General features: G+C 40.8%; 1 protein-coding gene across 4 annotated transcripts in view; it reads right to left on the minus strand.

The window, feature by feature from the left end:
- DOK5 (docking protein 5) overlaps positions 1-14493 on the minus strand; it is a 167513-nt gene that overhangs the window by 33377 nt on the left and 119643 nt on the right. For all 4 annotated transcript variants that reach the window (XM_073005700.1, XM_073005692.1, XM_008013606.3 and 1 more), the window contains exon 6: positions 7273-7408. In XM_073005700.1, coding sequence (XP_072861801.1) covers positions 7273-7408 — 136 coding nt within the window. The remainder of the gene's footprint in view (positions 1-7272; positions 7409-14493) is intronic.

Here is a 14493-nt window from a genome sequence, read left to right on the forward strand (position 1 = left end):
TGATTCCTTCCAGGTCAGGGATCATGAATATTCTCTGCCATTGTAAGCCCTGTAGGAGCATGGGCCTCAAGTGTCTACTTGCCACTGTATCCTGCCACGCAAAACAGAACATAGTAGGTTCTCAATAAACATGTTTAAATGGTCAAATGAATGAGAGTGAACAAATGAATCTACCTCACAGAGTCATTGTGGTTATTATAGAAAAGGCAAGTAAAGCATCTGCTATATTGTAGGAGGCCTGAAAAATAATAGTGGCTGTTATTACTAAAGAGTTGGGCATATCGTAGATGTTCAATAAACACATAGTGTTATTAGCAAATGCCATAAAGTAGGAAAAATATTTAAAAGTGAAAAATCAAACCACTAAGTAAATATTATCCCAGAAATTTTCATGGTGCAGGGGACAGACGCTGAGGTGGCCCCATGATCTCCTCCTCCTGGTGGACATATCCTTGTGGGGTGCCCTTCCTTTGCATGTACAGGGCTTATGACTTGCTTTTAGTCAACAGACTGGCTGGGTGCAGTGGCTCATACCTGTAATCTCAGCACTTTGAGAGGCAGAGGAAAAAGGTTGGCTTAAACCCAGAATTTGAGACCAGCCTGAGCAACATCATAGGGAGACCTCATGTCTACAAAAAATAAATAATCAATAAAAGGAGCCAGGCACGGTGATGCATGCCAGTAGTCCTAGATACTCAGGAGGCTGAGGTACGAGGAGGTCAAGGCTGCAGTGAGCTGTGATCTCACCACTGCAGTTCAGTCTGGGTAACAGAGCAAGACTCTGTCTCCAAAAAAAAAAAGAAAAAAATATTGATAGAGTATGACAGAGTGAGAAGATGAATAAAATAATCCTTCCATGATTGCGATACATAGGATGGTGGCCTCTTGCTGGCTATGATGAAGTATGTGGCCGTGCTGGCAAGGTCCATGTGGCCAGGAGCTGAGAATGGCCTCTGTCCAACAGCCAGCAGGAAACTGTAGCCCTCCGTCCCACAACCCCAAGTAGCTAAATTCCACCAATAACCACGTGAGCTTGAAAGTGGATCCTTCCCCACTTTTACCTCGAGATGAGACTGCAGCCCCAACAGAAACCTGCATTACAGGCTTGTGAAAAACTTAAGAGGAAGGCCCAGTATGCTACGCCAAAACTCCTGACTCAGAGAAACTGTGAAATAATAAATGGATGTTGTTTTAAAGGTGCATAGTTTGTGGTACTTTGTTACATGGCAATAGAAAATTAATTTATGTAGTAATATAGACATCAATTAGCCACATCAGCAGCGAGATCCTAGAGAAAGACGTATGAGGCCAGACACTACTGGGTGTGTCTAAGCATTGCCATGTCAGGATGCAAGATCAGCACTGCCAGAGCTTTGTACTTTTCAAGAAAATATAAAAATCAGAGATTTATGTGTAAGCTCTTAATTTTTAAATGTTGGTCACTAATTTGGAGTTTTCAAAATAGCAGTGAGTTAATCTCATGCAGCATAAATAAAACATGTCTAGGGGCTTGATTCAAAGATACAGTATCAGGCGGGGGTTATGCCAGCACACCTGTTCCAAATTTGGAGCCCTACTACCTTCTAAGCTGGTGGTTTGGGGTCTTCAATACAAGAGTTTTCATGAGGTTTAGAAATTACACAAAACGTCCTTAAAATATTATCTGTTACAGAGAAGAGATATAACACATTCTTGTTTTGTTACTGTTCTCATATTAGTTTTCTATGGCTGTCGAAACAAATTACCACCAATTGGTGGCATAAAACCACACAAATTATTGTCTTACAGTTCTAGTGGCCAGAAGTCCCAAATCAGTCTCACTTGGCTGTAGTCAAGGCATCAACAGGGTTGGTTCCTTCTGGACGTTGTGGGGGAGAACCTGTTTTTATGCCTTTTTGTTTTGTTTTGTTTTGAGATGGAGTCTCACTCTGTCACCAGGCTGGAGTGCAGTGGTGCAATCTCGGCTCACTGCAACTTCTACCTCCCAGGTTCAAGCATTTCTCCTGCCTGAGCCTCCTGAGTAGCTGGGACTACAGGCACACGCCACCATGCCCAGCTAATTTTTGTATTTTTAGTAGAGATAGGGTTTCACTATGTTGGCCAGGCTGGTCTCGATCTCTTGACCTCATGATGCACCCGACTCGGCCTCCCAGAGTGTTGGGATAACAGGTGTGAGCCACCGCGCCAGGCTGTTTTTACGCGTTTTCTAACTTCTCAAGGCCACAAACATCTTTTGGCTCAGAGTCCCTTCTTCCACCTTCAAAGCCAGCTGCGTGGCATTTCAAAATCTCCCTCTCCACCCTTTCTCTCTCTCTGTCTCTCTGCTTCCACCATTGCCTTGCCCTCTGTTTGACTCCTCTTGTTTCCCTCTTCTGAAGACACTTGTGATTATATTCGACCCACCTGGATAGACCAGGATACTGTCACCATCTCAGGATCCTTAACTCGATCACACCTGCAAAGTCCCTTTTGCCTTGTAAGGTAACATTCACAGACTGCATAGACTCGAATGTGGACATATTTGGGGAGCCATTATTCAGCCTCCTACAACTGTTACTATTATTATCTGACCCACAGGCCCCTTCTTTATGAGTTTTGGGATTGAGGGTCATAAGGCTGACTCAGATCAATTCACTCCAGGACGTAATTTCAGCCTGGTATGGGCCCCACATTGCAGTATTCTGTCTGTAGACACACTCGGGAATTTTACAACAGGGACAGTTAGCAGTGAGTTAGGTCTTCCTAATTGTGAGGCTAAGGCCAGATATGAGTTTTGCCATCTTTCTCCAGTTACGATCTTGGCCATCTCATAGAAGCAAGTCAGCAGTCATATAAAAGCAGTTCCTAGTAGGGAATGCAGCCAGGTCTATGTGGATCCACTCTTAATAACCAGAAAAGGCAAAACAATAACCTAGGCAGGGTGAGCCAGTAATGTTACCTTCATTTATTTTATTGTAACATGGTACCCCCTAATCAGAGATTGATTACAGTACATTGATTTTAAGCTTTTCACAATCCCTTGTTTAACTCCTTAAGATTCAGATCCCACATTGAAGCTTACTCATTTCCATCTATAACAGGATGCCGTGGCTTTAAAAATCACATTTATTTTATAGAACCCATTAAGCACACAGCAAATTAAGAGCAGGTGACATTATTTTCTAGTTAAATTTGCAAAGGGATAATCCAAACGATTTACTCATATTCCTGATTAATTTTTAGCGGAAATAATGAGGTTGTAAATGGAAAAACATGTGCGTGAGCAGGCAGAACCCGCCTTTCAAGTACAAAACAATTTATGCTAATTGATGGCTCTACAAACAAGACAATCTTAGACAAACTTCTTGAGGTGCCTAAAGGGAGCTAATGGAATAGCCGCACAACCCTAATGCAATGATATGTCACCCTGTAAGTTTCAAGTGACCTGAATTCAACTTCACAGCTCACCCTCGCTCTCTCTCGCATCCCCTCCCTCTGTCTCTCTCCATCTATCCACTTATGTCTCTTTATTGAAATACCCAGAATTCCTAAGTACGTGGGAAAATAAATACCAACATTGTATTACTTCAAAAAGAAAGTCTTCCTGGAAGGCTACTTGGAAAGAAAAGCAAATCCTTAGAAGCATTCTCAGACTTTGATTCAGCAATCAATTTTTAAGAATTTATCTTAAACAGATAGTCATTGATGCATACAGATTGAGCATCAAGCTGACGCACAGGTTTTTTGTTGTTGTTATATATTTATATATACATATATAAAACCTCATATATAAATATATAACCATATATATACATATATAACCATATATATGTATATATAACCATATATATACATATATATAACCATATATATGTATATATAACCATATATATACATATATAACCATATATATGTATATATAACCATATATATACATTTATAACCATATATGTATATATAACCATATATACATATATATAACCATATATGTATATATAACCATATATATACATATATATAACCATATATGTATATATAACCACATATATACATATATATATAACATATATATGTATATATATTAGAGATAGGGTCTCCCTTTGTCACCCAGGCAGGAGTGCAGTGGCAGGAACCTAGCTCACTGCTGCCTTGAATTCCTGGGTCCAAAGGATCCTCCTGCCTCAGTCTCCTGAGTAGCTGGGAGTACAGGTGCAAGCCACTGTACCCAGCTAGTTTTTAAATTTTTTGTAGAGACCAAAACTTACCATTTTGCCCAGGCTGGTCTCAGACTTCTGGTCTCAAGTGATCCTCCTGCCTAGGCCTCCTAAAATATTGGGATTACAGGTGTGAGCCACTGTGCTCAACCTTGATGCATAGTTTTATAAATCTATGAAATATCCATATAATAAAATAAGACCACAAAATATGATGTTGCAGATGATATTTAATGAGACAATATGTAGATATTTTGTTGCAAAAAGCTAGCACAAGCCATGTATTCAATATAATTGTATTTCCTACATCCACCTAGTTAAAATACTGGAAAGCTACACACTCCAAAGTGAGTAACAGGTGTATTCTTGTGTGGCAGGCAGAGGGATGACTTACTATGTTCTTTTTATTCTGCTGTGTTGTCTACAATTTTTCAATAATGTGTAGATTCCTTTTGAAATAAGAAAATAATAAATATAATGATTTCTTAGAGTTTCTTATAGTAGTTTCTAATTCTCTAAAATCTATTAAATTAGATCATTCCCCATTCCTTCTCAATCTAATTTTACATTTGCTCTACTTCGACATTTAGAGAGAAAGAGAGAGAGATGGCGAGAGATGGAGAGAGATGACGAGAGAGAGAGAGAGAGAGAGAGAGAGAGAGAGAGAGCGCGGACTTTAAGATAAATACTATTACCGCTCCCATTTTACAGGGGATAAAACTGGAGCTCAGGGATATCAAGAACTTTGTTCTCCTCCACAAAGCTGGAATGTTTCAGAACTGGTGTTGGAACTAAGTCTGGCTTCATGGGTCATGATCTTGAACACAGTATGATGGCACTGAAATTTATCTCTTGTTTTATCTATGTCTACCCCTAAATTAGTTATATTAGTCACAGTTTTCCAGAAACAGAGTAAATAGGATATATACACCAAGATCTGCAGTCTTAAGGCCTGAAAGCCAATGGTGATGATTTCTGGTCTGGCTTTGAAGGCCAAAGGAGACCAATGTCCCAACTCAAGACCACAAAGAGAGCTAATTCTCTCTTACCCTCCCTTTTGTTCTATTCTGGCCTCCATCAGATTAGATGAGGCCCACTCACATAGCAGAGGGCAATTTGCTTTACTTAATCTATCAATTCAAATGCTACTGTCATTCAGAAACACCTTCAGAGACACACTCAAAAGAAAGTTTAACCAAATATCCAGGCACCCTGTGTCCCAGTCAAGTTGACATATGGAAACCACCATCAAAACCCCTTAATTCATTCCATGCCTCCTCCTCAGCATGCCCACCTCCACCACCTCTGAGATCATACACAAGTCTTCAAGCCTGGTTTCTCACAAATGCTTATGTCAGCAGTGGCTCACGGGGGCACTTGCTCTTTTCCAACAATGAACTCTGTCCTGTGGCTCAAATTCAGCCTCCTGACTGTTTCTGAATGACCCATACACAAATAAATAAATAAATAAAGTACACTTATTAATGGTTGAGAGAAAATGAAAAGAAGAGTAATATTTCATGACATGTGAAAATTATATGAAATTTGTATTTCAATGTCCATTAAGTTTGTTTTGAGACATGGCCATGCTCATTTGATTATGTCTCTCCCATACCCGCAGTTGTGCTACAATGGCAGTTAAGTACTTGCAGGCCATATTAGTCCACAAAGCATAAAACATTTACAGGACGCTTTGCTGACCCCTGCTCTAAAATCCTGGAGGGCTGCCTATAGACGTCATTTGGAAATAACCCGAGGCTGTGCTGGAACAGATCACGTTACTGGCATGCTTTGCCCCTCCACTCTTTAAATCCAACCACCCCACATGTTTCAATTGTAAAGTTTCAAACTACCCAAATCTTACCATGCCAACCCAATTCCTTTTTGTTTTGTATATTTCCTTCCAGATGTGAAGCTCTATGTATGTGTTTGCAGCCACAACGCATGATGTGCATTATTTAACTGTTGTGCATTCATTTATGATTTATGATTTCATGAATTTACTCTCCTTAAAGAAGAAACTCATGAACATAATTCTTTTCTTTTTTTTGAGGCAGGGTCTCGCTCTGTCACTCAGGCTTAAGTGCAGCGGCACAAACTCGGCTCACTGTAGCCTTTACCTCCTGGGCTCAAGTGATCCTCCTACCTCAGCCTTTTGAGTAGCCGGAATTACAGTCATGTACCACCATGGCTGGCTAATTTTTGTATTTTTATAAAGAAAGGGTCTCCCCATGTTGTCCAGGCTGGTCTCAAACTTCTGGGATCAAGCGATCAGTCTGCCTCAGCCTCTTAAAGCTCTGGGATTACAAGAGTCAGCCACCGCGACTGGCCTCATGAACGTAATTCTTTGTGTAATCCAAGTCCCTAGCACAATGTAAAGCAAAGAGTAAACGCTCTGAGGGCATGTTTATGTATGCTGTGTGTTTGGGCATCTTTATATACCAATAGCTATAAGAGACGGCACATGCATGACTGTGGGTAGCAGTTCAGCCACAGACAAGTTCTCTTTGACCCACCCAGTGTTGGAGTCTTAACTAGAATTAATTTCCAACAGTTACCAACTGGCAGGTATTACACACAGACTCAAATCTTTGGCTTCCCTTGAAAAATCAAGTGATCTACCCAAATGGATGTCACAATCTCATGTTCTCACGTCAACAGTTGTCTGGTCTTGGGCTTTCGACATTTCACTCCAGTTTCCCTCAGCCCTCTTCTTTCATTTACATTTTTCTCTCTGGCCTCTGTTGACATTTGAAATAACTTCTGATATAGCAAGACATATCTCCATAGGTAGATGATCCACATGGTTGTGTCTACAGATGTCTATACACATGCAAAGTAATTTTACACACCCTTGCGATTGAGTTGCAAAGTAGATAATGGGGATGCATGGTGAAGGGGTTACCAACGGCCTACATCAGGCATTCCGGAATGGCATTTAATCCAAGTGATACACTATTGAGAAGAGGAATCAATCATCTGCTCAAATAATGCTGACCGTATTTTCCAGCACAAAAATGAGCCAATTGCTTTCTGCAGTGATAGGCACTGGGACACGAGGAAGAAATTCCAAACATACCATTGAGTTTTTCACGCTCTGTAGCAAGCGCTCATGCTGCTCGGCTATGGCCAAGGCAGCAGAGTGGACTTTCTGATAGATGGCCTCCCCGTCTCGGGTCTGAAAGATAAACAGCCCTTCACCAGTCTCACACATCCTGTGAAAACAAAAACAAAATAGCTTCTGAAAATCCAGCGCCTAGAAGTTCAATGCACTAAAATCCTGGAATACTCCACTAGGCTGTGCCCGTTTATTATTTTTTATGAGATTAAGATTCTTGTTCACATTTGCTAAACAAAGTTAACTAGAATCGAAGTGTTCAAAGTGTTCAATTGATTGTTATTAACAAGGGCAGGGGACCAAGGGACTCCAGGCTAACCTGTGCTGAATACTTTCTATCACAAAGTAAAAGAGAAATTTAATAAAAAAGCTGTTTCTTGATTTTCAGTATAATAAATACTTCACCTTCCCTATCTTTCACCTTACCACCCTCAAAGAGAAATACCTGTGCAAGCACATTCCTTTGTACAGCCTGTGAATAGCTCCTCATCAGAAACTGCCAGTGCAGAGGGAGAGGAAGATTCTGTATCTCTTCGCTTCTGTTCTCGCTTTCCCTACAGACCATGGCTTTAAGGATTCTTTCCTTCCTAAAATCCTAGATTAAATATTACTCCAGCTTTCATTCAACGTGATGGATCAAATGCAGTTAACTTTTTTTTGCCATGAGTATGACTCTGCTGAATTAATATTTGGAACATTAGAAAAGTTCTTCACGGAAAGCTGTATGGTTTTGATAATTAACATCAAGCGTTAAGAAGAAGGGTATCTGTACCTCAGATGGTAAGGGTAAACAAAGAGAAATAAATTTCATTAATAAAGGAAGACTGGTACACACAATTAGGCAAGAAACAAATAAATGCTTTTTACTTAAATACATTTTAGTATATATGTGTGTGTATATATATGCTATACATATATTTTAGTGTGTGTGTGTATATATATATATATATAAAACTACACTAAAATATACTTAATTATTATAAATATTTTTAAAGAACTTGGACAAAATCATACACAGGGATATTAAAAGAAGCTCTGAATTTGATACATCCATATGCCAACAGTAAACTAAGAGGTTGTTTTGTTTGCTTGCTTGTTTTTAAAGGCCTGATTATTCTAAGACACAATGCCACTCCTTCCATTTTAGAATTTCTTGCTGAAAAACTGAATGGTAGCTTCAGTGCCTGAATTTTGCTCCCATCTAAAGAACTGTTTAACACAACATAGAAACAAAGCAAATTTTCAGCCTAAACCACTGTTGTTTTTTTTTTTTAGTCTAGCCCAGTCTATGCAATTAATGCAATAAAACAAGGAAGATGTATCTAATGTTTTGCAGTTGGTCCAGTACCACAAATGACAGCTTTCTATATGTAAGGCATGGCCTAAGTAATGGGCCAAAACCCATTAAATTTGAATTAAATTTCATGAATTTTATGAATATGAGCCATGTATGAAGAAACAGAGGGAGTTTGGGTGCGGTGGCTCACATCTGTAATCCCAGCACTTTGGGAGGCCAAGGTAGGCGGATGATCTGAGGTCAGAAGTTCAAGACCAGCCTGGCCAACATGGTGAAACTCCATCTCTACTAAAAAATACAAATATTAGCCAGGCATGGTGCAGGAGGTACCGGTAATCCCAGCTATTCCGGAGGCTGAGGCAGGGAGAATAGTTTGAACCTGGGAGGTGGAGGTTGCAGTGAGCCAAGATCACGCTACTGCACTCCAGCCTGGGTGATAGACAGAGGCACCATCCCCCCTCACCCGCCACTAAAAGAAAAAAAAGAAGAAGAAGAAACAGAGGGAAAAAAATGATGGCTCTTTCAATAAGCTAATCTAAAGAACTAGCTCATGAGGTTGATCATGTGATTTTAATTATTAAGTCATTTTAATCCAAAGAAGATCTGAAACTGAAATTCAAGGCATTTTCAATAAAGTCTCATTTCTTCCCTGAAGACATCTCAAAATACTTAAACCTTTTCTGCTACCTTGTCCTTATTTAAGCCATCATACAAACTTGACTCTATTGCTTGGCATCCAATTCTGTAAGGTTTTGTTTTTCATACATCTTTTTTCCATCAAACACGGAAATATTAATTTGTTAAGAGAAGGAAGTAATCCTAATCAGTTCTTTCAGAGGAAAAAGTGGCCACTGGTTTCCCCTGTGGCAGAGGTAACTGTATATTTATTTACTTCCTTAAATGCCAACCTTGGTTCCAGAAGTAATGAAAGTACCTGTTACTCAGAAACACTTGTAGTGTGACAGATTAATACCAAACCTTGCAGCTATGTTTCTCCAGCTTGGACAATCTAGTTGCTTTCAAAGTCTTTGTTAACTGCAACCCACCATACGAAATAAAGTTCAGATTTTTAGCCAGTATACCTATCAATCTATCATCAATCTATAACATGCTATTATTTTCTATTCTATCTTATTTTTAATACTAGTGGTGGAATGCTTAATCTATATCATAACCCATTCATTTTACTCTTGGAAAATCACTCTTACCCAATGCCCACGTGTTTTTTGTTTGTTTGTTTGTTTGTTATTTTAGATGGAGTCTCACTCTGTCGCCCAGGCTGTAGTACAGTGGTGCAATCTTGGCTCACTGCAACCTCCGCTTCCCAGGTTGAAGCAATTCTTCTGCCTCAGCCTCCTGAGTAGCTGGGATTACAGGCATGCGCCACCATGCCCAGCTAATTTTTGTGTTTTTAGTAGAGATGGGGTTTCACCATTTTGGCCAGGCTGGTCTCGAACTCCTCACCTCGTGATCTGCCCGCCTCTGCCTCCCAAATTGCTCGGATTACAGGCATGAGTCACCACACCCGGCCCCCAGTGCCCACTTTTAAGAAATGTAATAAATCTACAACCTTCCTTTAATGACATTTAAATCTCTAAAATAATATTTTTATCAAAAACAAATGAAACCAAAACAACTATAGTACCAAATATTCTTCTTTAATGTACATAGACTTCCCTCTCCTCCGCCTGAAGATCTGGAATGAACACACACACACACACACACACACACACCATTCACCTCTAACAGAAAAGAACAGGAGACACAACCTCAAATTCCATTAGAGTTCAGGCAGAGAACATGAACGCTCAGACCCACTATGACCAAGGGTACAGGGAGCACAGCTAGCCGAGAGCACAGGTCCCGTCTAAGCATAGGAGCCAGAAGTCAGCCGTAGTCAGGTGTCTACGTGGGGGGAATGGGGAAATACGCGTCCAAGGTACTCATAGTTTCTGATTGTTTAAGAGAAGCAAGACTTCTTGACTCTTATGCGAAGACACCTGAATTTTATATGTCAGCAACTTGTTTCATTTTCTTTCTAGGTTGTGAGAGTCAAAAGGCCTTAATCATCCAGATCTAGCCAAGAAATCACCACTGTGCAGTAAAGACACACAATGCATTAAGAGCTCTAAATAGAACAGAAATGAGGTCTTTGGTGTAAATTGTTAGGACTTTTGCTCCTATTGCTCGAAGGCATGTGTCCTTCATTGGACAACCAGACCCACGAAGATGCTAATGACCACAAACTGACCTTCAGATGCTCTTCCATCGGGTCTCTGCTATACTCTACCCACAAGTCCTTTTATCGTATCCACCCCTCCTACTTGATGTGTGTGGAACTGTTTCATAAGCAGCTTTACAACACTTTAAAATGTTACTACATGCCTCCATCAAAAACACATGATGGGCTAACTCCCCAGGGCAGTGAGAAGAAAACAAACCAAAAAAAGGAAGTGAAAAGAAAGGTACATCAAACAGGCTAATGGTCTTACATAACCTCATACAGCCATGTCTGCTTCTCGTCTCCAGAGAAAATTCAACACAGAACAAAGATGTTCTAATGGGTTTACCCTTTAGCAGAATAGCAAAGCCACCTGCTTTGATTTCTGATGCTCCCGATTCCTCCTTTCTCTTTACCCATTGATTTTTTACCCTGGATGCTCTTCCTGTATCCAAAGTAGTCCCAAGTGACCCGACACTCCTTACATTAATGGAAACCAGTGGATTGGAAACCCAGAGAAGGTTAAAAAATAAGTTTAAGTTAGGTCTTTCTAATTTCCTCTGTGAAGATAAGCATTCAAATATAATAATATTGCTGCCATACAGATGCAGGTATAGTTTTGAGTTTCCCAATAATTGCCTAAATGAAATGCCTGTCACTCCAAATCATGGATTATTCCATTATTCAAAAGTCCAGAGGGAACCAATAGCTCAGAAAATGTTGGGAACCATTCATTCTTCCACATACCAAATACATGTCAAGGCAACATAATAGAACGCAGGAGTTTGACCAGGGATCACCTGGCTGACCTGGCATCTCACCAGCTTTGTGACCTACCACCAGCTATCTAACCTGTATAAATCTGCATTTTCATATGTAAACAAACGTAATGCTAAGAACTCTCACCTGGACTTACTGCAAGTATTAAATAGAATATGCAGAGTACACAATTATATCTTCGACTAAAGAGAGCTTCTATTACTCTACCAGAATGTGAACTCCCTGTAGACAGGGATTTTATTGTGATATATTCACAGCTTTTCCACTAATGCCAAGAGCATGGCTGGGTTTACATTTGGTGCTCAATAAATAACTGTAGAATGAATTGTGAAGCAGAAGGCAGTGCTAGGAAAGGCATAGCTGGGAACCTGACCTAGGCTTCCTTGAGCAACTTTTACTGACACTGAGAATTCATTGAGTTACCCTGGGGAGGGGAGTGGTTTGAGAAAGAAGGCAGGAAAAGCAGTCTTGACAGACAGAACTGCACATATAAAGCTTTTAGGTGGGACACAGGTAAGTGAAGCCAACACGTTGGGGAGATGGTGGGAAGAGGGGCAGCCTGTGGGGCTGAGCCTAGTGGACAGAGCACAAGTGTGCATGTCCTGGGACTGTGGTCCCGGGTACTGTGAAGATTCAAGACCCAGACACTATGGTTCATACACACTGAGTGCCCAACTTCAGAAACTCTGTTCTCTCCTTTTGCCCAAAACATTGCACATTAACATATCTTATTAGAAAAATACTAATGGGGCTGAAATTACGAAAACTAAAATAAATTATCTCATGGTAGACAGAATGAATAAGTAAACATTTGAAATCAGTAAGCCAACTAGTTTCATATTTTCTTGCTTCCAAGATGTATGCGGTGCACATGGCTCTCTCTGTTTCTGTGTGTGTGTGTGTGTGTGTGTGTGTTTAGAATATATGAACATTGCCAAAAGCAGAACACATTTTGACCTCAATGTGTGTGTGTATGTGTGTGTGTGTGCGCACACGTGTGTGTGTGTGTGTGTATATATATATATAGAGAGAGAGAGAGAGAGAGAGAGTCTTGCTCTGTTGCCCAGACTGGAATGCAGTGGCACCATCTCGGCACACTGCAACCTTTCTGCCTTCTGGGTTCAAGAAATTCTCTGCCACAGCCTCCTAAGTAGCTGGGATTACAGGTGCCTGCCACCACGCCTGGGTAATTTTTATATTTTTAGTTGAGACAGAGTTCCACCATCTTGGCCAGGCTGGTCTCGAACTTACCTTGGGTGATCCACCCTCCTCAGCCTCCCAAAGTGCTGGGATTACAGGCATGAGCCACCACGCCCAGCCAACATGTACATTTAAGGTAGGCTTTTCTTTATCTCCACCCCTGCCAAGGCAGCTATTAAATCAATGTTGTATTTTACATTTACAATTACGTTATAATTGAAAGAATAAGGTACTCGTTACACCTACCAGAGACAAAGCATAACAGCCGTTGTGAAGGATGTAAACATAGGCTTTTTCTTTGAGGAGCTGAGAACTAATTTGGAGAGACAAGATCTACATATGCAAAACGTTTGAGAATAATATCATGGTTGCATGAGCCATACTGATGCAGTAATTAAAAAAGGAAATGTACATTTGAGAAGAGGGGTGGGTGTCAGCGTTGGGAAAATGAAAATCTGGTATTCAAAAACCTGAGAAAAACAGATCTGAAGCACCTGACAGAGAGGGATATAAAATTAAAAGGAAAAAAAAAGCACAATGTTTACTTTTGTCTGTGAAAGTGAGGCAAACTGAAAATACAGTTTGAAGCTGGGTGCGGTGGCTCACGCCCGTAATCCCAGCACTTTGGGAGGTCAAGGCGGGTGGATCACGAGGTCAGGAGATTGAGACCATCCTGGCTACCATGGTGAAACCCTGTCTCTACTAAAAATACAAAAAAAAAAAATAGCCGGGCGTGGTGGCGGGCACCTGTAGTCCCAGCTACTCGGGAGGCTAAGGAAGGAGAATGGCGTGAACTCAGGAATGCGGAGTTTGCAGTGAGCTGAGATCACGCCACTGCACTCATGTCTGGGCAAGAGAGCAAGACTCCACCTCAAAAAAAAAAAAAAAAAAAAAAATACAGGTTGAACAAGTGGAGTACAATCCCCTCCCTCCATCCCTGGGGCTATAGCAAGGCCAGCAACACTATGACAAGAAAACACACTTGCACAGACATGAGATGAAGAAGCAAGAGGCTTAGCCATGTAGGCTCTAAGAGCTTCATTTTGAGGAATAAATTTGGGAGGAATTTCGAAGGAGCTTGTAATATGGACTTGATCTCAGCTCTACTAAAGTCAGCAACACTGACGTCGTCCAATCATGCTTTGCTATTAGGGCTGTCCTGGGCATTGTAGGATATTGAGCAGCATCCCTGGCCTCTACTCACTAGATGCCAGTAGTACCCCACAGTTTGACAACCAAAAGTGTCTCCAGACATTGACAAATATCCCCAGTTGAAAATTATTGAAATAGACTAAAATGAGGACAAGGGAGAACCCAAGTAATGAGTACGTGGTAAGAGGTTTTTTTATACAGGGCAGCGTCTGAGTTTAGGGAACTGTTGCTTCAGTACAGACTGAGATGACAAGGACATTCTGCGGTTGACTATCTTTGTTGTCTTTCCTGTTCCAATCACTGGCATTGCTGCCTGGTTGATCTCAGCTTAAGACAAAGCAGCAGTCTATTCTCCTAGTGCCCCGTGTGTGTGCTCCTGGAGATAAGGGCAATCTGGCCCACTTGCTGCTGCAATAGTTTTCCTAGCCCTTTCTATGACTGGTCGGGTGAGAAATGGGAATTGATGTAAGATATTACATCATGTATCACTTGCCACTCAGGCTTCTGAGCATGGGACAGCTGTCGACATCCA

The sequence above is a fragment of the Chlorocebus sabaeus genome, chromosome 2 (assembly GCF_047675955.1).
Source record: "Chlorocebus sabaeus isolate Y175 chromosome 2, mChlSab1.0.hap1, whole genome shotgun sequence".
Classification (NCBI taxonomy): domain Eukaryota; kingdom Metazoa; phylum Chordata; class Mammalia; order Primates; family Cercopithecidae; genus Chlorocebus; species Chlorocebus sabaeus.